Source organism: Rhodotorula paludigena (genome assembly GCF_050403205.1).
Source record: "Rhodotorula paludigena JCM10292 DNA, Rt_paludigena_JCM10292v1_ctg45, whole genome shotgun sequence".
NCBI classification, from domain to species: Eukaryota; Fungi; Basidiomycota; class Microbotryomycetes; order Sporidiobolales; family Sporidiobolaceae; genus Rhodotorula; species Rhodotorula paludigena.
In genome coordinates, this window is record NW_027481413.1 from 91,505 (window position 1) to 115,444 (window position 23,940).

Genomic DNA, 23,940 nt, shown 5'->3' on the forward strand with positions numbered 1-23,940 from the left:
CCAAAGATCTCGAGCTACAAGTGTACGATGAAGAAGTGGGTCGCGAGCAGGACATGGTGCTTGAGCACAGCCGGGCGGCCGAAGGAGGGGACAACATTGTTTTTGCCGCTGTCCTCGCATTCCTCCTTGTTGTACTACCCGCACTGGTCATCTGCGGAATTCTCGGGGCCATCTTTGTAGGGGTCAATGGGCTGGCATGACCCCGTTCCGTGCAGCTTGTCTTGCTCGGAAAGGGTGAGTTCGACGTGAGCTGTTGGACCTGGCCAGACATGCCTGCGGGGGCGCGTGACGACTCTCCTCGTCAGCGGAAGTCTTCCGCTGTTCGAACCGCTTGCTGCACAGCCCCCGTCGTCGCGGCGGAGTCCGCATGGACAGGAGGTCAGACGCAACCGTGGAAATTCCGCATCCTCGGCTGAAAGACGGACGCCGCGCGCAGAGTCGGCCTGACTGACTTTCTCCCTTCCCTTTCACGCCTCGTTGAAGCGCGGAACCCCTCGCGGCCGAGCAGCTCCGTGTCGACCTTCGCAACCCGCTCTTTGTGCGACATGCCAAGTCGACGTTTGCGCGCTGTGCCTCTTCCATGCCCCGCCAGCTTTCCAATCACTGTCAGTGTCGCAGCATTGATCGGCAGCGCCGTCATGGCCATTGTGCACCTCGCATGGGCTGTTGCGCTGTTCAAGGGCGATTTTCGTGCGTGCCGAACTGCGCATACGTTGGGACAGCGACCTGACCTTTCGGCCGAGTAGACGTACAAGACCTCAAGATGAGCGCGAAAGGGACAGAGCGGGACGAGCTGGGCCTGATGGCGCGGTTCCTCGAATTTGCGGCGTACTACGCCGTCCTCGAGACGTGCCTCTGCGTTGGCGCCATCGCCGTCTGCGTCTGGCCACAGCGCGAAACGGCAAAGTGGCTCAGCCGCTTGCTCTGGGTGCGTCGCTCAACGAAAGGTCTCGTCAGAAGGGCGAGAACGGAGGAAGCTGATCATCCTGCTGCGCCGCTCCGGGCAGATCGGCTGGATGTGCACGTGGGCTCTGGGCATCTTCGGCATCGTCGCATATATTTCGTCCGACGCCTTCATTCGGGCAGGTTGGTAAGCCTGGATTTATGACAGCGGCTGACGAGGCAGCATCGACGAAGTGCTGATCACACTCGTTCTCAGCCAGACTGGCGACGATTGCTGGGATAGCCGGAAGCGCCTCCGGATCTGGCTCATGGTCGTGCGTGGGATACACGCTCAGCTGCACGTAAGAAGCTGACCTCCAGTCCGCAGGGTCTCGCCGCCACCTTAGCCATCAACTTCTACTGCTCCGTCATCCTCTCCGCCTTTGTGCACACGCTGCATCCGCACCTCTTCCGCTCGGCAGACTCGGATACCGAGGACGACTTCTCTGACTACGAGGCCGAGCTGCTCGAGACGCTCGAAGCGGAGCTCGCGGACAGCAAGCATCCGCTGGCTGCCCATGCCCTCGTTACCCTCGCCGAGCATCGCCGGGCAGCCGCGAGCACTGCACCAGGTCAGTCTGCACGGAGCCTCAGTCGCAGGCGATCTGGCTGGCACGGGCATGAGGACGAAGCAGGCCTGTACGACCCGCCGCCGATGCAGCCAGTCCTGCGCAGCGAGCAGGCGCGTGTCGCACAGAGCCACGACTCGTTCTCGGATGACTCGGACGCGCACAGCATTTCGAGCGAGGAGGAGGACCATTCGAGCTTGATGCGCGAGACATCCGCTCGACGCGGTCGCCTCGAAGTGCGCAGAGGCTTCGCAGCACCTGCACCCAGCGACGTCTCGAACAGCGAAGACGAGTTCCCGCCGTCGAGCGCCAGCCGTCCAGCGGAGCAGCGAGAGTTGGGCCGCTCGACTTCGCGATCGAGGTCGGTGTCGAGGTCGAGGGCGACGTCGGGACGAGCAGAGCGCTACTAGCACACAGACGTAGTGGAATACGGATGCAAAGACTGTCTGAACAGCGATCAAAGGAGCGTGACGGAGTTGTACAAGAACTGCAAGCGTAAGAGCAAGCGCGTCTTGACGACAAACAAGCGCACGCGACTCCGCCTGCAGAGCAAGTCGCCGCTTGCTAGAGCTCGGAACAGCGTTCTAGCCACATCGCGCGGGTCAAGAGCCCTCATCGCAGTGGGCAGCACCTTGTCGGCGACCAGTCGCGGACGACGAGGCCGAGCGATCCGGCTGCCGTCAATTCGCGTCTGGGAGACTGGAGAGCTCGTGTCCGGAGTGTGAGGACTGAGGTGCGTGCGGCAGGCTGTCCAGCTCGCGTGCCGAGGTGCTGTCGAGGGAGGACCTCGCATTGAGCATGTGGGGAGGTCCTCTTTGGCCCTGTGCCCGCACCGTTGCCAATGCGGGGATGCTTTGAAAGAGTCACAGCCGACGAGGCCCTCGTGACATGTCCAACACGGAGCGGAGCGCTCGCAAACTCGATGCTTACCTTCGAGCTCACTCCCGCAGGTACCTGCGACATCGGGTCGCCATGCCGTGGCAGCATGCCTGGCCGCACCTGGTCGCCCGAGCCTCAGCAGTCAACGATCTGCGAGGCTCGGGGCCGGCCAGCCTCAATTGGCTTTTCCTGGTATGTTTCTAGCCACACATTCTGACACTTTGCTGACTGTTCTCCCGTTTAGACCGAAGCCGTTGCTGTCTTTCTCCTCGTCCTCTTCGTGCGTCTTCCTCGGCACGAGTACAAGCAGCAGTTGACCTAGTTGACCTGTCCGGACCACAGTATTTCTTCTACATGAATCGCGTCTTCGGCCTCCTCGTCAGCTGGATTCTCCGCCTGTTCCTGTGGAAGAGCTCGAACGCATACTTTACGATCGGCTCGGTCAAGCTCAGTCTCCTAGGCGGCCGTATCCAGTTCAACGACTTCCGCTACATCAGCCGCAATCAGTCTCTGCGTGTTGTTCGGGGTGGGGGCGACCTTCTGGCCCTCCCACGTTCCTGCACTGACAGCTTCGGCATTCCCAGGATCCGTCACGTGGAAGTACTGGCTACGGCACGTACGATCGGAAGAAGACAAGCCTTCCGGTGCGTCATTGTCCAACCCTGCCTGCAAGGAAATCGCTAATGGCGCACACGCAGAGTCGCGCACGCCTTGCCGAGTGCAGATCTCGTACTCCGGTGCCGAATGGTACCTGTATAACCGCACGCCGTCCTACGACGCCATCCTGGAGCAGCTCGGACTGCAAGAACAGAACCCTCTCCGGCAAGCGACATCCGACCCTTCGTCCGAAACTTCTCCCGCGAGCGATTCGTTGCTTAAGGGCGAGAAGGTCACGCCCGTCCCATCGCCATCCACCGCCGCTTCTTCGATCGAGCAAGTGCATGCCGAGGAAGGGCGCAAAGAGCAGCAGCGCCGTCGCGAGATGGCCGAGGGCAAGCGCAACAAGACGAACTGGCTCCTCGAGGCTCTCCCAATCGCCATCTCGTGCGGCCGCGGTGCGATCGTCATGGGCAACCCAAGCACGCCGACAATCCTAATCACAGGTTTTGACGGCGTCGAGGGGACCTACTCGGCCGGCAAGGTGAGCTAGCAGGTCCTCATTACATCGCTATGCGTTTCTGACTCGAAGTCATTGCAGACTCGTTCAGCGCTCGACTCGTTCAAGGAGGTCTACAGCTTTAAGTTCCGCAATCCCAAGGTCGTATGGCGCACCAATCCGGACTACGAAAAGGGCATGGCGGATCATGGCGCAATGCTGATGGACAACCTCGACGAAACAATGTGCGGCCAAGCCATCGACCTGCGTTGACTCGGCTCTCGCTAACTCGTCCAGGCGTTTGCAGCGAGCACTTCTCCATCATCAACCTCCTGCAGCGCCCGGCAGATCTCCTTTCGCTCGCCGGCTTCCGCGATCTCGTCTCGCGCAAGCCCCGCCCTTCCCGCCGCGAACGGAAACGCGCGCAGTCGAGCGCTCCTCGGCAGTCGCCGGGCTCTTCAAAGTCGGCCAGCTGGGCGGGGCTGCCGCGCTATCAGTCAAATGAAGACGATCCGACTGCTGTCAAGGAGCAGCCGCCGCAACTCGTCGATTACGCCAAGGTGGCAACCCTCCTCGAGGCCAAGGAGATTGAGATGACCTACTACAGCGACGTCGCTGGTCTCGTGCCCGAGGACGGTCACGCTCGCGCGCGGGTGGCTGGCCTGGAGACGCACGATGTCGGCAACGGCGATCTCAGCCCAGAGTGGGGCGTCGACCTCGTGGTCCACCGCGCGTTCGTCACGTACGGGCCTTGGGCAGACCGTCAGCGAGCCAAGATCCAGTCGGCTTTTTTGCCCGCGACCTACTTCAACGGGCTCGAGACGCCCAGGCTGAAGCCGGGCGATCAGCGACTTCATACGGCGCTCAAGGTGCTGGTCGAGTTTAGCGACGGCGCCACCGTGCGCATCCCGACCCGCGAGCCCTCCAAGGTGCGTGCGTTCCAGTACAGTGACTCTAGCACATGCCAATTTTGTTGAGCTGCAGGACTGGAAATACGACACGACCGACGGAGCAGAAAACTCGAAGGTGCACGAGCGGCGTTACGGCTGGCTGGACATCACGCTCGGACCGAATTCGACCCTCACGTACGTCCTGCCCATGGTCGCTACGAACGCCGGCTACGACACGCTGCTCGAGCTGCATCTCGACGATCTCATTGTCGCATCGAGCGTGAATCACGAGACATTCCTGCACGCCGACGCTTGTCGCGTCCACTGCGGTCTGCCATCCCCGCTCGTCTGGGACGAGCGCCGAACGTGGACGATCACGACCAAGATCGCGCGGCCCGACATCTCGCTCCTGCGCGACCACATCACGCTCTTCACGGACGTCGCCAAGGATTGGACGAGTGGCCCTCCCGGCGACTACGATCACTTCGTGCCCTTCCTGTACGAGATGCACCTCGAGGTGACGGACTACGCCATTCAGCTCTACCTCAACGACCACAACATCATCAACAACTCGACGGCAGTTGAGGACAATGGTCAGGCAATGCTCCGCCCTTCCTCGCTGCAGCTGGTCTGACAGTGCCCAACGCAGCGCTTCTCACGCTCAGCGGTCCCGCTATCGACGCCCGCGTCGCTATTCCGTCTGATGCATACCGTCAAGAGTGCACCAATGTCCAGTTCACGACGGACGTGCGTGTCCTCAAAACGCAGGTCAGCTCAATTATTGCTTGCTGAAATTGTCCACGTGCAGGCCCGCGACCTGTGCCTCAGCATGTCGCTTCCTGAATGGAACACGCACAGCGCTTTCATGACCGATCGCACACGCACTTTTGCCAGCGCACCGGAGCTCTCGCTCGACGGCAGCTATCGCTTCTACTCGAGTGCCCAGCAAGACAACGTTGAGAAGCTGACGCTCAATATTCGGGTACGTCTCTCGGCTCACCTTCTTACGGACTGCTGTTGACTCCGCTCGTCCCACAGTCCCGAGACGTCGTATTCAAGGCCATCGGCTGGGTCATTCGCCACATGTTCAACGCGAGTCGGCGCTCGAGTCTCGCCGGCTGTACATGCTGACCCTGCGGCTCCCGCAGCTCAAGGAGAATTACTTCGGCAACTTCACGCACTATGTCACTTTCGACGAGTACAAAAGGCGGCACAACAACAAACTGCAGGGCGATCCGGTCGAGCTCAAGTACCGCCCGTCCAAGACGGACGCGTTCGAGGTCTCGGTCACTTTTGAGCTGGAGGACGGTCTTCTCCTCCTCCCGCAAGGTAACTGTTCTGCGGCTCTGCACGTCATACGCATGCTGAATGACGACGCCTTGTCGCAGAAATCTTCGACTGCCGCTCCGCCGTCGTCCTTGCCCTGCCACAACTCCAAGTCGATCTGCGCAATCACGACTTCTTCATGGGTGAAGCCTGTTTCAGCTATTTCTTTAATTGCTAGCTCATGCCGTACCTGCACGCAGAGATGTCGCTCAATGTCGAGCCGTTCCGCATCCTCGAGACGTCCGATGCGACTAGACTGCTCGCGCTAGATTTCGTCGACGTTTTCCACGAGCAAACGGATTACGTGCGCGTTGATGGTACGCTCTGCTCGATGCAGCGTTCGCAGCAACCTGCTTACTTATCCGCCTGCAGGTCTCGACATTTGCGCGAACCGGCTTTTCGGCCCGCAACCGCGGACGGCGACCTATATGTGTGTCTGGTCCATCACACTCGGCGATCTCGTCGGCAGCGTCCCTCCGAGCTTCATCCAAAGCCTCGCACGCGCTGGCAAAGCCGTCGGCCTGACCTTCTCGGACTCGGACAACGCTCCCGCGCCCGACTACACCGTCCCGCTGGATCCCGATGCAACCGTCCTTACTGTGAAGGTTGACTCGCTCGACCTCGCTGTGCGCGGCCAGACGACTGCCGTTCAGACGTACCTCCCTCGCGGCCTCGACCTTCGGTTCGACGACCTCGCCAGCGCGCCGTTCCTCAAGCATCTCCGCGTCGATGTACCCGATCTTACCATCCGCGCTCTCGCCCCGCTTTTTGGCCGAGCTGCTCCCTGGATGGAGGTCGTCTCGGTTGACGCCGACCTGTCGCTCGTCCTCGGGCTGTCGCGCAGCGGCTGGGAGACACGAACTCGCGAGCAGCTCGCCTTCATTGCTTTGCAAGATTCGCTCACCAAGCGCTGCCCGTTCGTCTACGGCCAAGGCGCAGGTTGTGCGTGTCCGTCGCTTGCTTTCTCCACACTGTCACTGATCTCTGCCGCGTTGACAGCTTCCTCCCGGATCGGCAGTCTCTTCCTCCCGGCTCTCGAAGCACCCCTACGATGTTCAAGTGAGCACCATACAGCTTGTCGCGTCCTCAAGCCATCCTGACCTGTGCTTCTCCAGGTTTCCACCGCGCCGAGCATCCGCAAACGCGTGGCATCCTGGAGCGCGTCGAAGAGGAGAGCGAGAGTGACGCGCTTTCGAGCTTGGCCGCTGTCGAAATCGAGTCTGCATCATCGGACGGTGCGTGCACTACCCAAACGACACTCCAGGCTTGGACTGAACAGCGATCCCTGCAGACGATGCGTACGAAGTCTACGCTCGCCTCCCCGGACGCGGCGAGGCCAACGACCGCTTCAGCGCCTACGGCGCAGTCCTTCGTCTGTGCGAGAGGGCGCCGGAGAGGGCCTTCGACGATCGCCCGACATTCCGTCGTCTACGAAGAGTGCGTGATTTGTGACATCCGGCGCCTCACGACATACAGTTGACCTGTCGATGCCATTCTGCAGGATGATCAGGCCGACGCAGAATCGCGGCAGACGGCGAGAGCCGCCTCGACCAGGGATCGGCTCGGTCACTTCGCCGGCAGCAAGAGCGAGACGCGGCGGTCTACTTCAAAGTCGTGCATGGACATTTCGTCGACTCGCGGCTTGCGCTTCGTATTGACGCCGGTCGGCGTACAAGTAGCGTCAGACGTCCTCGAGAGCGTCCAGCTCGTGCGCGATAGTCTGATCCGCTCCTTCTCGCTCGAACTGAGCTTACTCCCTCGCAGGACACCGACTTTGAGCACTGTCTGGACGACTTGTACCATGCCTTCCTCGCGCGCCAGCGTACAATCCCGAAGCTGAGGTATACCTCGTACGAAATCGCCGCCTCGCTCCCGCTTGTCAAGGTCGACCTCATCCAAGATGTCCTGCGACCCGAAGAGGTCATCTCCCTTCATCAGCGCGACAACGTGGACGTCGAGGGCTCGGGCGGGGCGACAGTTCTCTGCACGGTGCAGCTCGTCATCGAGGACGTCAAGCTCGGTTACAAGGAGTTGATGGACGGATATGGCGGCGTTGATCGGCCGCTCGAGCCGTGCGCAACGCTGATTGTCGAGCGCAAGGTCGACGCCTCCTCGTCTCGAGCTCGACTCCAGGTCTTCCACCCCGAAGAGTCGAACTTCGACACAGCCCGCCGCAGCCACGCCCTGCCCCGCTTCGGAAACACGCCTCGGGCCCGAGCTACCGCGCTCGACCTCGTTCTGGGACCGGGCGAGGCGCACATCGAGATATCCGCCTCGCGCGCGCTGGCTTCGCTCGTCGGCGGCGAGGCGAACCTCGACTTTGTCGACGAAGCTGCTGAGCTCCTCATTGGCGCTATCTGGAGTTGGCGAGTCGTCAGCGACTTCCTCGCACCATTTAGTCGGCGAGCCGCCGACGCGCGTGCGTACCTCTCGCATCTCGTCTATGCTATCGCTGAGGTCAGCGATGCGGACGGCATTGCGGCGATCCCCGTATTCCTCAATCGCGTCTCGTACCTCGTCGGTTCATCTTCGACGCTCCGCATGGACGACACGTGGAAGGTCCTGCACAATCTGCGTCACTGCGAGCGAATCGGCTTCGACCGCCTCTCCGACATGATGGCCAGCAGCTCGTGGCCTGAGCCGCACCAACTGCGCGAAGGTTTCCTCAAGTTGGTCCGCGAGCAGCCAGCGTGGGGCATCGACGTGGACGACTACGAGCACTCGACCTTCCTCAGCTCGCTTTACGTCGGCGAAGGCGATCCGGCGCCGTCTGCGCCAGACTCGGAGGGCGGCGGCGTCGAGCGGCTTCTCGCCATCCCAGTTGCCGTCGAGGTCGAATCGGGTGAATTCGTCGCTCGTTTTTGGCACGACTTGCAGACCGCAAATCGCCTTGCGGTCGGCAAGATCAGCGCCTTCGTCGCTACATCCGGCCTCGACAACGAGACCGATGAAGTGCGTCTTCGGGCACGAGCAACGCTCAATTCGCTCGACGCTCGAATCGAGCGCAATCTGCTGGTGCTCATTCGCCACATCCTCGGCGTCCGTCGCACGTTCGAGGACAAGATCCAGCGCTTCACGCGGGACCTCGCCGCCTCTGCCGGCTCCGAGCCGCGCTCGCCTCGTCCGCAGCCGGACGACCTCTTCGCAGCACTGCCCGCTGTCGCGGTTGACGCTTCCGTCAGCGTCCGCCACGTTGGCGCAATCGCCGATGCCGACGAGCTCGAGGCTGAAGCACTCATTACGGACGCGACAACGGCCTGGTTCGGGCGCATGCGCCCGTTGTTCTCGTCGGAAGGTCTGATCAGCGCCCACGTCATCCAGCACAGCGCTTCGTTCGCTATCGGCGACATTTCCGTCGTCGCACGCGACACTGGTGCCTCCCAGGATCAGACGCTTTTCGCCGCGAGCGCAGACGGCCCGTCAGCTGTGCTCTCAGCCGGTGGTCGGCGGGAGACGCAGTGCGACAGTTCGGTCGACACCGTGCAGGCTCTGTTTGCCATACAGACTCTGCGCTTCCAGCTCTTGCGCGATGCCGTAAGGTTCTACCGGTGCGTGCCAGCTCGATACCTTCAGGTGAGAGAAGAACTGACACGCAGGTCGCCAACCCACAGCTTCGTCGAGAATTGGAAGGCTTCGAGTCTGCCCGTGTACGACTCGCTCCTTACCGACCTCCGACAAGGCCTCGAAGATCTGCCAGCACCGCCGACACCGCCATCCATAACCGTAACGAGCAAGCCCAAGTCCCGCGACCTCGCTCGCCTGTTCTTGCGTACCGACTTCCGCCTTCAGGCGGCCATCTCGACCGTCGAGTTCGCGGCTCAAGCCATCCCGACGCTCAAAACCTTCTACACGATTCACGGTGTGTCTGCGTTCGGCCAGACGTCGGGCGCGCCAGGGCCCAACGTTGTCCTAGGCGAAGTCGATGTCGGCTTGCAGATCGGCGGCCAGACGGTCCGATTCGTCCCAGTATTCGCAACCCCCGCAGAGGCGCGCGCGCTTCCGAGCGAGACGGCCTTCGACTTGCCTATCGTGCGCGTCAACGCTCGACTCGACGCAATTCCGGTCCACCATGTCCGCTTGCTCGCAACTGTCGACCCCATCACCGTCAAGCTGACGACCGCCGTCATCGACAACGTCTTGACGGTCCAGTCGCATTTCGGCAACGATCTCGACGAGCTCATCACGGTCATCCGCGACAAGCATGTGAACGTTGCTCCGATCGGCCACGCCGAGACTCTACCCGGCGCACCTCCTGCGGGAGCACTCGCCCCCGTCGCGATGAGCTGGGAGGCCCGATTGGCCCTTCGCGGTGTCCAGATCGCCATCGAGGGCCCGCAGGCGGTCCAGTGGATCGAAGCCGAGCTCATCGAAGGTCAGGCGAGCTCGGATCAAACGGGCGCAAAGGCGGGCAAGCTGTGCTGGCAGGCGTCGGTGCAGAACCTCGCCTTGTCGCTCGCACAGCGCATCACGCTCTCGAAGGAGTCGACGGCCAACCCACTCTCGGACCGCCGGTACCGTCTCGCCTTCTTCCGCCTCAACCTCAACGCCAGCAACAGCGAGATCAACCTGCCTGAACTGCCGAGCCTCACAACGTCGACGGAGAATGACACGCCGCATCTGCATTTGCGCTTGCCGCGCGTCCACGCCGTCGTCCAGCCGAACGCAATCGAGGCACTTGGCGACCTCGTCGACCATTTCGAGTCCGAGATCCAGGAGCGGCGACGCACTCGCAAGCAGGAGCTCGAAGCGCTTCATTCGCGGGTCGTTCAGTCGCTCGACATGACCGACGACGGCGCGGCCAAGCCCTCCTGGCTCTCGACATGCGTCTTGTCGGTGGAGGCGCAGAACGTCGGCGTGGCCATTCCGCTCAGTGACGAGGGCGTAGCTGGCGCCGCTGCCCTTCGCCGGAAGCGCGAGACCAAGGCAATGTCGGGTCAGTCGCGCCCGGCATTCCTCCTTTCGATCCCGTCCATCCGCTTCGCGGCGCAGAAGGGCAGCGCGGGCTACGCCCGCATATCTCGCTTCGCCGTGCAGTTCGTCCCCGATTTCGACCAGGGCCGCAAGGAGGACTTCGACGGCAGCAAACACCCCTCGCTCAATCGCGTCCTCCTTCCCGACATGCAGTGCACGCTTCGCTCCCCGCATGGCGAGCCGGCTCTCGTCCACTCGAAAGTCTCGGGTCTCGAGATCGACCTCGAGCCGTCAATCGTCGCATACTCGTTCGCTCTGGTCGACGTCTACCGCCTCAGTCATGAGCGATTCGCCAAATTCGCACCCGAGCCCCCGTCCGGCACCGGCTCACCTCCGATCGACGGCGAAGGCAACGACAAGCCTCGTCAAGCTCCGCGATGCACGCCGTCAACGAGCTCAACGATGCTTGCGACGTTCGAATTCGCCAGCGGTGCTATCCGCATGCACTCGAGCCTGCCGGTAGACGGCACCAAGGCATCTTCGCCCGCCACGCCTATGAGTCGTCCTAAGGCTCACCGGCGCGGCAAGTCGCTCGGCGAGTTTGCCACGATGCGACACACACCCGGCAAGGTCGTGGTCGATCCGGCACCAGACGTCTTCCGCTTGCCCGCTCTGTCGGTCTGGGCGGAGTATCGTGACGACGAAGACGACGGCGACTCGCGGCTGCACGTCGATAGCGTCATTCACAAGAGTCACAACACGCTTTACCCATCGCTGCTTCCCTTCGTCTCGTCCGTCGTGCAGCACATCAAGGACCGCTCACTGCCTTCGGCTTCGGTCGCAGCATCGCCGACAAGCGCGCTCTCGCCCGTTCTCGAGCAGACCGACAACCCTTCTCCCGCCGCTGCAGCGTCGTCCGGCTCGACGGCGAGTCCGACCGAATCACTCGGCCATTTACGCCTCACAATCAGTCTGCGCATCGACCAGTCAAAACTGGACATCTCGTGCTTGCCTGCCGCCGGTGAGTAATGCTTTTTATCGACTCCTGGGACGCAGCTGACCATGCTCGCCCGCACCAGAGGTCACCGCATGGCTCACCTGGGAGAGCGGCGGCTTCTTCTTTGCCACGACTCCCGAATCCAAAGGCTTCACGTTCGCCGTTTCGGTGGATGGCGTCGCTGCGGGACTCCGTCACCTCTTCTCGCCCGAAGACTGCCTGAGCGCAGCCGCCAAGGGTCTCGCGGCGTCCCTGTCTCTCGGACAACTCGACGCTGCCGGTCCTAGACTGCTGTCGATTGTTGTCGACCTTCCCGACGTCTCGGCTAGCATGAACTTCCGTCACCTCCAAGACTGGCTCTGCCTTAAGGCCGTCTGGCTCGACCGCATCGACCTCGGCACTTCGCCGCCGTCGGCCGCCGACATTCCGTCACGCCCGACACGCTCGACAGCTGCCGACTCGGCGTCCTCTGAAGAGCTCAACACTGCGATGTACGTGCAAGTCGGCCGCTTCGAGTTCCGCGTCGACCTCGGTCCCTCGATCGGACGTTCCACCCTCGTCGCCAATCGCCTCGAGACGCGCTTGCGCATCATCGCGGCTTTTTCGCGCGAGTTCAGCTTCGACCTTGGTGACATCGAAGCAACGGGTCAAGGTCGCGCAGGCGGAGCCGTCCACGTTGACGGGCTACACTTCCTCACCCGCCTGCGCGATCACGACTGTTCCAGCTCGATCGTCGACAGCACAACTGAACTGGTAAGTCGTCTCGCCTGGAGCCTAAATCAACGCTGCAATATCCCGATCCTGACCGTTTCCCTTACAGCTTCAAATCGAGATCGAGCTGGGCAAGGTCGACGCATCCGTCAAGTACGAGTTCCACCACATCCTCGCACTCGAAGCCGATCCCGTTCTCGTCACCGTCCTCGATGACTGGTCCTGCGCGCGGCAGCAGAACCCGGAGCTCGCGCTCAGGTTCGAGGTCAAGGGCGGCTCTTTCAACCTTCTGGGCACGACGGCCACCATCCCTACCCTCTTCGGCGTCACGCGCCGCGTCAAGAATCTTGTGGAGGAGAAGATGGCTTCCGCGACTGCAGTACTGGCTGCTGCGGGTGTGCAGCAGCCCCGACCAACCTCACAGGGCAAGGCGGCAACTGCGATCTCCAATGTCGCCTCGACGCTCAATCGCAGCCTCGCCAACGAGGGCAACTGTCCGGTCCGCATCGTCAGCCGTCTCGAAATTGCGCTCGACAACATCCGACTGGCCATCTTCCAAGATCACTGGAACGACGGCATTGTCTTCCAAGCCGACGCAGGCGAGTCGATCCGCGCCGAGCTCCAACGTGGAGTCGACGGGCACGACACGGTCCAGCGCAACCTGCATCTGCACCTCGGTCTGTTCCGCATTCGCAAGATCACGCCGCGCAAGCTGTCGCCTTCGGATGAATCCAACTATTCGGTCACCGACTGGTACGCCCTCCTTGCGTCTTCAAGCGAGCGCAGCATCTTCAAGATTGGCGCAACGGACGTCAAGATGAGATCGGAGCAGCCCGTCGGCACCTATCGCGTCAAGCACAAGTTCTCGATGCTCTTCGGCGGTCACGTTGACATCGCCCTCAACGTGCGTTTCACTGGCGCCGCGGCCTGCTCGCGCATTCGCTCACCTTGACCGCCTGTCTACAGTATGCCCTCTTGCGCAACCTCGCCACGCTTGCCACGCAGTATCGCATGCAGATGGAGCGAGTGACCGGCGTAGCCGACTCCTCGGCTCCACTGCCTCGTGCACCTGTCGATCCCGAGTCGTCTCTCGTCCCGCCGCCCGCAAGCGTCGGTAACGAAGTTGCGACGGGCACGATTCTCGACAGCGAAATCCCGCGACTCGACCACGAGGTCGTCAAGATGAAGCCGCTGCCGCTCATGCAGGCCGTCAAGCAAGAGCGCCCGACGCTTCAGTTCGAGGCCGTCGAGATGGATGTCCACTCGCCTCAGCTGCAGTACCTGGGCGATGGTGCGCATCACATAGCGTTGTCGAGGATTGGCTAGCCTAAACTGACTCTCGTCTCGCTCGTCACAGCAACGCCACCTCTCGAATGGCTCGGTAAGTCGTGCCGTCGCACGGGCACGAAGCTCGCCTTGCTGACGTCGACTCGCACGGTTCTGCAGGCCTCCAGCGCAGTCGCTTCCCGGCCTTTGTGCACACGGGCGTCACGGCGCCGCTCGAGGAGCTCCTCATCATGCTCTCGTCAACATACGGCAGCCAGCTCGCCAAGAACAAGTTCCGGAAACGCAGCTCGACGTCCGCCGCCGAAGACCCGCCCATCTCGCCCTCGTCTCCGTCCCATTCAGACTCGCACCCATAGATTTTGCGTCTCTTTCGCTCCCGACAGTCGATTTCTGTCTCTCCTGTTCTACCTCTCCCTTCTGTTGTTGATTTTGCTCTGCAAGTGCGTGCTGGCCTGCCTCGTGTGCGTAGGCTGCGCGAAGAGAAGTTATGTCGCGTCGGTTCCTCCCTGTCCGAAAGTTGCACGCGTCGGGTCGCGTCCGCGCGACGCGCTCCTCCTCGCTCCGTCGACGCGCTCGCGCTCGTTCTCCCGCTCCAGCCTCTTGCAGACGCGCAGTGCTCGCGATGACTTCTGTCGTAGGCCACACCGACGCCATGTCGGACGACCGCACCGTCCGCGGCTCCGAGCCCGAGGCCATCGAGGCCGGCGCGAAGAGGGGACCCCGAAAGGCCAAAGGCCCGCGCGTGCGCGTGCAGCGCGACCCGGGCGAGATTCCTGCAGTCAAGGACGACACGGGCGAGAAGGTTGCGCAGCTCTTCGAGGGCTTCCTCGAGCAGTGAGTCTCGCTTGCGGCGACGAACTCCTCTCGACGGTGATGAGGGCGACACCTCCGCCGGTGGATCTTCCTGCTCTCCCGTGCTGACTCGTGCACTCGCAGATTCTCCGAGGAGGACCCGCGCGCCCTGCCAACATCGTCCATGACCGGCGGTCCGTCGTCGGCATCCAGCGGCGTGCACTTCTACATCGAACAGGTCAAGGGAATGGCCGAGTTCAAGCTCACGACGCTCTACGTCGACTATCAGCACCTCCTCGACTCGCACGACCTTTTGGCAAAGGCCATCACTCAGCAGTACTACCGGTCCGCTGCTCTCCCTCGCACTCAGTCGCGCGCCGGCTCACACTTCTGTCCGCAGTTTCCTCCCGTACCTCCGCCGCTCGCTGCAGAACCTCGTCAAGAAGTATGTCCCGGACTACCTCTACACCAACTCGCACGTCGCTTCGACCGCCGCGGCCGGTCTGTCCGTCCGCCAGTTCAGCATCGCCTTCTACAACTTGCCGCTCGTCGAGGGCATTCGCGACATGCGCACCGACAAGATCGGCAAGCTCTGCGCTCTCAGCGGTACCGTGACCCGCACCAGCGAGGTTCGCCCCGAGCTCACCTATGGCACGTTCACGTGCCTTGTCTGCCACGGCACGGTCCGCGACGTTGAGCAGCAGTTCAAGTACACCGAGGTGCGCCCCGCTATTCTCATCTGCCCGCATAGCCCTGCGCTGACTCGATGTGCCACGCAGCCTTCAATGTGCCCGAACATGACCTGCTCGAACCGAACCGCGTGGAAGCTCAACATCGAGCAGTCCAAGTTCTCCGACTGGCAGAAGGTCCGCATCCAGGAGAATCCCAACGAGATTCCTACAGGCTCGATGCCGCGGTCGTGCGTCAGTCCTCGACATGTCGTTCTCGAAAGCCTGCTAATCTCCTCGCTCCGCAGCCTCGACGTCGTTCTGCGCGCCGAAATCGTCGAGCGCGCAAAGGCTGGCGACAAGGTGATCTTTACTGGCACCTTCATCGTCGTGCCCGACGTGGCTGCACTTGGTCTGCCGGGCGTGAACGCCGAGATGATGCGGGAGAACCAGGGCGGGCGTGGCGGTGGTGCGGGTGCGATGGGTGGCAACCTCGGCGTGAGCGGACTCAAGAGCTTGGGCGTCAAGGACTTGACGTACAAGACTGCATTCCTCGCTTGCATGGCGACGAGTGCGGAGGCGAGGGTCAGTCGCGTCCTTCTCTCCCTGCCGCTCTTTGGACGCTCAGGCTGACTCGCGCGTCCTGTGCAGGCGTCGGCGACCAACATTCGCGGCGACGACCAGGGCGTCGAGGAGAACCGCAAGGAGTTCCTAGAGAGCCTCACGCGTGAAGAGGTGCAGCAGCTCGAGGCGATGGTGCGGAGCGATCACATCTACTCGCGCCTCGTCTCGAGCATTGCGCCGACGGTATACGGGCACGAGATTGTCAAGAAGGGCATCCTGCTTCAGCTCATGGGCGGCGTGCACAAGCAGACGCCCGAGGGCATGCACCTTCGTGGCGACCTGAACGTCTGCATCGTCGGCGACCCGTCCGTCTCGAAGTCGCAATTCCTCAAGTGCGTATCGCTGTCGCAAGTTTTCACGTTGCTGCTCGTACTGACGTTGCGTGACGCAGGTACGTTTGCGGCTTCCTCCCGCGCGCCGTCTACACCTCGGGCAAGGCCTCGTCCGCTGCCGGTCTCACCGCCGCCGTCGTCAAGGACGAGGAGACGGGCGAGTTCACCATCGAAGCCGGCGCGCTCATGCTCGCGGACAACGGCATCTGCGCGATCGACGAGTTCGACAAGATGGACATCTCGGACCAGGTCGCCATCCACGAAGCGATGGAGCAGCAGACGATCTCGATCGCCAAGGCTGGCATTCAGGCGACGCTCAACGCCCGCACTTCGATTCTCGCTGCCGCCAACCCGGTTGGTGGACGCTACAACAAGAAGATGAGCCTGCGTGCCAATGTCGCCATGTCGGCGCCCATCATGTCGCGTTTCGACCTCTTCTTCGTCGTGCTCGACGAGTGCAACCCCGACGTCGACCTCAAGCTCGCGTCGCACATCGTCAACGTGCACATGCACCGCAACGCCGCCATCAATCCAGAGTTTTCGACCGACGAGCTGCAGCGCTACATCCGCTATGCGCGCACTTTCAACCCCAAGGTGCGCCACGTCTCCTTTGCTGTCTCAGGGCTTTCTGCTGATCACTTCCACCCGTTCCCTGCAGCTCACTCCGGCCGCTTCCAAGCAGCTCGTCACGCTGTATGGCAGGCTCCGCAGCGAGGACGCGCAGGGCTATGGCCGCAGCTCGTACCGCGTCACGGTCCGCCAGCTCGAGAGCATGGTCCGTCTCTCGGAGGCGATTGCGCGTGCAAACTGCACAGAGGAGGTGCGCCGAGCTCTTCCTCTTCCGCTCAAGGCTGCCGTTCACATGAGTACGCACGACGCAGATCACGGTCGAATTCGTCCAGGAGGCGTACAACCTGCTCTCGCAGTCGATCATCCACGTCGAGAAGGACGACGTCGACATCGACTCGGACGACGAGGATGAGGACAACAACGATGACCAGGACGGCGGCGACGAGGGTGCACGCGCCCGCACCGCTTCTGCCACTCCTGCCCCTGTTGCAGCGACGCCTGCCCCGCCCGCCGCGCCCAAGACGACCATCTCGTACGACAAGTACATGTCGATCATGCAGCTGCTCGTGTATGCGCTCGCCGAGCACGAGAAGGAGGCTGGCGAGGGCATGGGCCGCGCGGACCTCATTCAGCTATACCTCGACTCGGTCGAGGGTCAGCTTGAGAGCATTGAGGCGCTTGATGCCGAGACGGCGCTCGTCGAGAAGGTCGTCAAGCGCCTGGTCAAGGTGCGTCTTCCGTCGTTCCGCCAGACTCTTCCTTTGTTCCACGCGCTGACATATCACTGCCGCAGGAACGCTACCTTCTTGAATTGCATGGCGACGACGACTCGGAGCCCGTCCTCACCGTCCACCCCGACTGCGACATCCTCGACTCATGAGCTACTGCTTCTCCCTTGGTCCTCTAGCGTGTATAAGCCGGTCTTGTCATCATTCGTTGTTTCCTGTGCCAATGCTGTCTGTAACTGTAGACGGTTTCGTCATCTATTCCGCGTGCTGGCGAGCTGAGGCGAAGAGCCCATAGCTGGGGCGCGCCAGCTTGCTTCCCAAAGCCCGCCGTGAGCCGTTGTTGAGACATTGTCCGTCTTGCTGTGGTCCCGTCAAGAAGACGAGAACGGCTTGAATCGCTCGAGTGGGCCTTGCAGTTTGCAAAGCGGCCTTCTTAAGTGACCAAGGCGGGGCGTGCTTTGCAGGGAACGAGGCGGCACTGTGCTGCTCATTCCAAACGCTTAGCATCTTGTCCCTACTGGCAGAGAAGGGCTGAGCTCAGGCTCTGGCGGGCGAAGTTGCCGCTCTCGGGCGGAACGGAAATGCTCGTGTGACTCGCTCCGCTCACTCTCGGGGGGCGCTTGCTCAGTCAGACTTCTCTCCCTGCCGCAAAAGAAGCTATTCAGGCTCTATGTCAAGCCAGGCAAGCACTGTGCGATGCGGAGACTCGGGTCTGGCGCGGTCGACTTGACGCTCTTTGCGCCTTCTCGTCTCCATCCTTCCTTATTGTCACCCATAGTGCATCGAAATCTGCAAAGAAGGCAAGGATGGCCGAGGTCCTGCGGCAGCACGGGCTGAGCTGGTGAGGAGCCGCACTCTGACTGCGGCTGGCCCGCTGTCTGGAGATTCCGCACACTTGCCTGGCTCCCTCTGCCATGTACTTGTACTAACACAGTTACTTGGCAAAAGACTCCTGCACTGCAACAACGGCATTGCAAACCATTGCAAACACAAGACCCCTTGCTATGTCGCTTGAGGTTTTTGCAGCTGCAGCAGGAAGAACGCATTGTAATTTTTCTGATTTGGCGCACGCTTGGCGCTCCCAGCCTGCAAGAGCACAGACCAGCGCAGGTCAACGCTGACACTTCTGTGGAACGGAGCGGGACAATTGAGCTCAATGTTGCTCACAACGGCGGCTGTAAGCACGTTGGCCAGCGTTGAATCAGGTTTGAAAAGAACTCCTAGTCACAATGTTCAAGTTCAGTGCACAGCGCGCTGTAGTATGCAAGGTCTGTGAGCCCGGACGCAGAGTTGAGGGCGTAAATCAGGTCAATGTTGGAGTTGCGCGAGACACGAGAAGCGCTTGGTTGCCTTGCTCAACTGTGCACCAGCGCCGGCGCCAAAGCCAAAGCAATTGTTGCTGGTCACTGAACAAGGCAGTTGACACTCTGCAAGTTGGACCCCAGGTCAATGTTGCATACGTGACGGTGGTACACAGCATCCCAACAAGTCAGCCGTGCAGCGCGCCTCAGGGAGGGTCAAGATTGTGGCTGAGCAGACCAATCTGGACCTTGTTTGGGTTGAAGCCGGGCTTTAAAGCCAGCTGGTCGTTCCTCTGTGACATGCAATGTTGCGGTGAGATGTGTACCCGGAGCCAGTTCATGACAAGGCGGCCCACCTCGCCACCATACATAGTTGACGTCCCACACGGCAGCAGCTGCCTTCTTGACCACATCGGGAAGCTTGAGGTCAATGGCGACTTGCTTGAAGTTGATCACCTTGTCTGCACGGGGAAGAGGGCGCATCAGCTGCCGCAGTAGTCTCTGAGGCAGTCAGTGATAGGGAGACGCACTGGCGCGCAGCGTAGCGTTGCCGATGACGCGAATGTAGCTCTGGGTGTTCCTTGTGAGCCCCAAGAATCCCGCAACGTCGTGAATCTCCTTCTTGAAGGCTGCAAGACGCCGCCACCCTGCCGCTGATGGTGGAAGTGGTGTGTCTGAGTCAGGAACGGGGACAAGGGGCCGAGACAAAACATTGACGCACCATCAAGCAGGTCGATCTGCAGGAACTGGAGTTTGGTCAACCATTTGGCAATTGCCTTGACGCCCTTGTTGAAGAAGGTCTTGACAATGTCGATCGACCAGGCCTCCATGACGCAGATGTCTCCCTCGTCTACCTGTGCCACCTCATGTCAGCCCAAGCACAGAACCGTGAGTCAGCAAGAGACACACATGGATCTGCACCTTCTCGCCCACCCAGATTTACGAGTGCACGCCCAGAGTCGAGAGCGCGGCAAGCAGCGTAAAAGTCATCGTCACAAGAATGAACAGACTTGCCTGTCAACGGTGAACCGGACTGCGTCAGCGGTGCGCTTGAACGGTCTGCAGTCTACACGCACCTTTCCTGTGAGGATGCCAAAGGGGGCAACGTGCCCGCCGGCAACAGTGTGCGACGAGTCCACCACGACTGCCGAGTGAGCGACTCTCTTCCTTGCCCTGCGGTCATGCGAGTGGTTGGCTGGTCAATGCCCCAGTCCTTTGCAACATTTTGCAGCCGTGAACAGGAGACAGAAAGTCAAACATACTTGGCCCTCCCCTTCCCCTTCCGGTCACCACCGTTGCCCTCCTTGTCGTCTGCCGCCTCGGCTTTAGCCCTCGCGTCCGCCACCTTGCGCTTGCCTGTCGTCTGCTGACTACGTGTGCCGCCTGTCCTTGGGGCTGGGGCATTGGACAAGTTGTTGCCAGACGGCGCTGGCTCCGGCTTGGGGGTCTTGTCTCCCCTCGCCGGCATGGTGCGGGCAATGGGCGGTGAGCTGATCAGTGCGCAGGCAAGCGAGGCCGGTCAATGCATGTTCAGACCAGCCAATCAGCTGCACAGTCCGAAGCACAGGATCCAAGAGCCCTCGCGCCAACCTGTGGTACAGTAGAGTCTGCATATAAGAAAGAGACCTATAAGAAAGATCTGCCTATAAGAAAGCCAAACCCCCTCTCCCGGTCATGTTGTGAGGCGACAGAAGAAAGATCTGCCTGTAAGCAAGAAAGTCCGGGAGAGGGCGGAACTTTCTTGTGTCACACCATCCAAATGGGTGTCCGTAAGAAACTATACCCCATAGCTGGCTCATCTTTCCTATGTGATGACCGATTAGCCCAGTCGGTTAGTCCTATTATGTATCTTTTGTCCGGCGAGGGTTCGGATCCAACTACATTGTTGTCTTTCAGGAACTATGCCTGTCATTTCAGAGGCAAGGGCAAATTTCCCTTCCTTCAGACTGTGGTACAAGCTGTTTTACACTGCTTCCAACCATTTCCGAGCAGAAATGAGCGAGTTGCACCTCGGCTGAAAGTGGGATTTGAACCCTCGACAACCTTTTTTGGTCTAAAAAGTCTCGTAAGTTAGCAACTCTCAGCTGTTTGCAGCGGCCTTCCCAAGCAAGCTGCGGCAGATCCAACGGCAGATCTCGAGGAATTGGAGCGAGGGCTACAATCTGAGCTGTAGTGAATTATACAAGAATCATCTGCCTATAAGAAAGTGTCTGAGCTCTCCCACAGACTTTCTTATAGGCAGACTCTACTGTAGTCAAGCAAGCAGCAGAGGGACGCACCGTGAGGGCTGACAGGCAGCACTGGCGGGTAGTCCTCGATAGGTTCCAAGGAACAGCGTCTTCAAAGGAACTGACAAACGAGCAATCCACAACCAGAGTCGACAAGCAGGGGACAACCTTTTGGACAAAGAGGCGAGGAGGCAAAGCAGGCGGCGAGGGACGCGCAAGCCGTCTGCAGATAGCGCAGAGGCTGGCGACGCGCGCAGGAGCAAGATTTTGGCAAACCAGTCTCTGCAGGAGCCCTACCTGAAAGTGTGGCGACTGGGGTATCATGCATTCGCGGATCGCTGGCTCGGCTTCCACCACGAGGACGTCGAGCTCGGCCAGTAGGACTGCTTGCACCACTTGCGCTGCAGCGCTAGACGGGATACTGCTACTGCAGATCGAGCTTGGCCCGTTACGGTCCCACTGTGGCACCATCTCCCCTTCATTTGTGGCTGCTCACGTCTGCTGCCCTCTCCATCTTCTGTGCAATGATCACACTTGTCTCAGGCAATTGACAGTGTAAAGGCATAGATCCACAACAAGGAGGGCATTGCACCCAACGGGCAGCACCGCATCTTTGCCAGCAAGCAGGTTGTGAACATTCGCACCCTTTCCAATTGTAACATCCAGACAGGGTCTGTGCTTCACCTTGTCCTTTGTCTGGAAAGCGTTTTGCCCGTGTGGCCTGTCATACTGCCCATCCAGCCCTGTGCACGTCCCCCAGCTACTGGTGCTTTGCCACAGCCTTCCTGCCTCAACAAGAGACGCGCTCTGCCTGCCCAAATCATTGGATGGCTGCAACACGCGCGGGTGCAAAGCAGTACTGCCATCAAAGCTGGCATTTGATGTGCAAGTGCAACGTGCTGCCCCGAGTCCAATTTGGAGCAAGACAATGGTCCAGCAAGTGCAGCTTCAGGCGCACCCTCCCGTGCGGTCTCAAGCGCACCATTGCAGCAGGCGTACATGCGCCTGCCACCCGCTGCACCACCGCGTCTGACCATCCCGCCCGTTATTGTGCCCACTGCCGCTCTCGAAGACCTTGCAGCGCTGCAGGCTATCGACCAGACGCACGACAACGGCTTTGAGCCGCTCATGGAGCGCGCTGCCGTCTCAGACTGGCTCAGCGCTGGCTCGTCCTCCAAGCTCTCGCTGCCGCGTTACGAATTGCCGCAGCAGGTATCGGACGCGGGCATTGCGGGGCCAGTCTGGGTCATCACGGAGCCGGACAGCGTCGCGCGCCTCATCGCCGCGCTCACACCGAAGGAGGCAGCTCACGATGTGTCAAAGGAATTGGTCAATCTGCGCTTCACGCAGCAGTTGGGGGTGCATGATCACGCGCCGTTCTCTCAAGAGTCTGACTGATGAAGTAGAGTGTGCAGGAAGACGAGGACGGTGGCGTATACCTCGCTCGCCATGTTCAGCTCATGAACCTCTTCGCCGACCGCGTCATCATCCCTGTCTTCCGCTCGACCAAAAGCTACATGGAAGCAGTGTACAACTCCGACCTCCTTCGCCCGTGGGCACTCCGGCGCCTCGACCGCCCGTCTCAGTCTCGCATCCACTTTTACGTCACTCGCGCACAAGCGCAGCACGTCGTGCCCGTACTGCAGGAAGGGAATTGCCACCTTCACGTCAGTCCTCTCGAGATCTTCCCACTAGCCAGTTCCTGACACGCACACATTCTTTACTGCTGCAGCACCTCCTCGCCAAGCACCTCCGCTCAACGAGCTCTGCTACCCTCCCGACTACGATCCCGCACAGCCGTTCTACACCTGGTCAATCCTCGACTCAAACGGCTCGGCCTACGTCCTCATCCACCTCAAGCGGCGCATCTACAGCCACTACCACTACCGTTGCCTCACTGTCCTTGACGGCTCACCAAATCCGTCGGACGCGGGCGAGGGCACGGGCGCAGCCAAGGGTGGGCGGCACCGCTCCAGCACGGTCTCAAACAAGAGCGCGATGCAGCTCACTCTCCCGCTCAAAGTTGCGGCGGACCTCCTCGACAAGCTCGACCGCTTCGTTGAGAAGAAGAGGATGGAAGGGGCCTTCCTCCCACTCGAGCCCGCCTCCTGGGCGCCGGTCAAGCTCGCTGAGAAGCTCCGGGCAAAGTATGGCCCATTCCTGTTCCCGCCCTCGAACAAGGAGCTCCTTCTCCTGCGGCAACACGACTTGGACGACACGCGCACCATTCGTTGTACGGCCGCTTGCCTCACTCTGCCCGCCGCCTTGTCGGCACTCGGCTACGTCCTGAAGTTGCCGTCCAGCTGGTTCAACAAGCTGCGGCGCGGCTTGGCGTCGATTGGGAAGCCCATCACGGTCAGCCAGGCCGACTTTGAGGCGAGGGATCTGCTCAAGAGCTTCCTCCCGACCCCTGGTGTGGAAGGGTACACGCACTGCTCAGGCTGTCAAGGACAAGTCATGTTGTCCCTGCCATTGACAGAGAGTGAGCAATTGTAACTAGGCTCTTCCAGAACGCTGTTATTCACACTGAAGTGTGAGCAGAACACCAGCTCTCCACCTCTTGATGTGGCTGGTGAACAGAATCTCAGAACCTGTTGGCTCACAAGCCTGCTTTGGCATGCCGGGCTTCTCTGCTTGACTCAGGCAACGGAGACAAGGCCGCGCCTCTCCACTCTCACACATGCCCGCCCCCTTCTCAAGAGGGCCGCCCGTTCCTAGGCAGAAAGGCAGTGCACAAAGGAGGAAAAGTAGGCGTGAACAGGTGCACCAAGAAAAAGATGGCGATCCCGGATGGAGGGAGGCATCACAGCAAGAGATTGGCAAAGGCCGGAGCCTCGCACGTTGTGGATGTTAGTTTGCAATAAGCAATAGCAGCGACTCGGTTTTAAACCTCACAGTCTGCCGCAGCGCCCGAGCACAAGAGATAGGCAAATACTGTGACAAGCTGCAGGACCGGTTCGAGCCACTTTGAGTGGGACGCGGGGTCGAGCGGTCAATTGACAAGTTTCTCGATTTACCGCGTCTCCTCATCTTTGCTGCGTCTCAAGCTGTACATCTGCTATCGTCGCGAATCGTAATTGCTAACATAC

At 60.8% G+C, this 23,940-nt stretch overlaps 4 protein-coding genes across 4 annotated transcripts; 3 read left to right on the top strand and 1 right to left on the bottom strand.

The window, feature by feature from the left end:
• Window positions 1-545: 545 nt before the first annotated feature.
• On the top strand, window positions 546-13,964 carry CSF1 (Csf1p; the record flags this gene model as incomplete). The annotated part of the gene is made up of 31 exons (XM_076651091.1): window positions 546-690; window positions 747-928; window positions 1,008-1,090; window positions 1,160-1,217; window positions 1,271-1,872; window positions 2,462-2,582; window positions 2,635-2,670; window positions 2,733-2,916; window positions 2,975-3,034; window positions 3,089-3,531; window positions 3,589-3,731; window positions 3,794-4,415; window positions 4,471-4,969; window positions 5,026-5,123; window positions 5,185-5,358; window positions 5,415-5,447; window positions 5,525-5,705; window positions 5,765-5,845; window positions 5,903-6,019; window positions 6,075-6,644; window positions 6,702-6,761; window positions 6,818-6,937; window positions 6,994-7,139; window positions 7,204-7,410; window positions 7,467-9,250; window positions 9,314-11,634; window positions 11,693-12,363; window positions 12,431-13,225; window positions 13,288-13,612; window positions 13,679-13,702; window positions 13,768-13,964. The coding sequence occupies 31 exons, from the start codon at window positions 546-548 to the stop codon at window positions 13,962-13,964; spliced, it is 11,082 nt and encodes a 3,693-aa protein (XP_076503375.1).
• A 266-nt stretch (window positions 13,965-14,230) lies between these two features.
• On the top strand, window positions 14,231-17,474 carry MCM6 (MCM DNA helicase complex subunit MCM6; the record flags this gene model as incomplete). The annotated part of the gene is made up of 10 exons (XM_076651092.1): window positions 14,231-14,442; window positions 14,545-14,745; window positions 14,801-15,119; window positions 15,180-15,319; window positions 15,377-15,653; window positions 15,720-16,024; window positions 16,084-16,618; window positions 16,683-16,844; window positions 16,906-17,322; window positions 17,388-17,474. The coding sequence occupies 10 exons, from the start codon at window positions 14,231-14,233 to the stop codon at window positions 17,472-17,474; spliced, it is 2,655 nt and encodes an 884-aa protein (XP_076503376.1).
• Window positions 17,475-18,829: 1,355 nt separating this feature from the next.
• On the bottom strand, window positions 18,830-19,453 carry JCM10292_005879 (uncharacterized protein; the record flags this gene model as incomplete). The annotated part of the gene is made up of 4 exons (XM_076651093.1): window positions 18,830-18,916; window positions 18,993-19,084; window positions 19,154-19,276; window positions 19,345-19,453. 4 exons carry the CDS (start codon window positions 19,451-19,453, stop codon window positions 18,830-18,832), a joined length of 411 nt encoding a protein of 136 aa, XP_076503377.1.
• A 2,397-nt stretch (window positions 19,454-21,850) lies between these two features.
• JCM10292_005880 (uncharacterized protein) lies at window positions 21,851-23,415 on the top strand (the record flags this gene model as incomplete). The annotated part of the gene is made up of 4 exons (XM_076651094.1): window positions 21,851-22,210; window positions 22,267-22,522; window positions 22,584-23,264; window positions 23,393-23,415. 4 exons carry the CDS (start codon window positions 21,851-21,853, stop codon window positions 23,413-23,415), a joined length of 1,320 nt encoding a protein of 439 aa, XP_076503378.1.
• Between the last annotated feature and the right edge of the window lie 525 nt (window positions 23,416-23,940).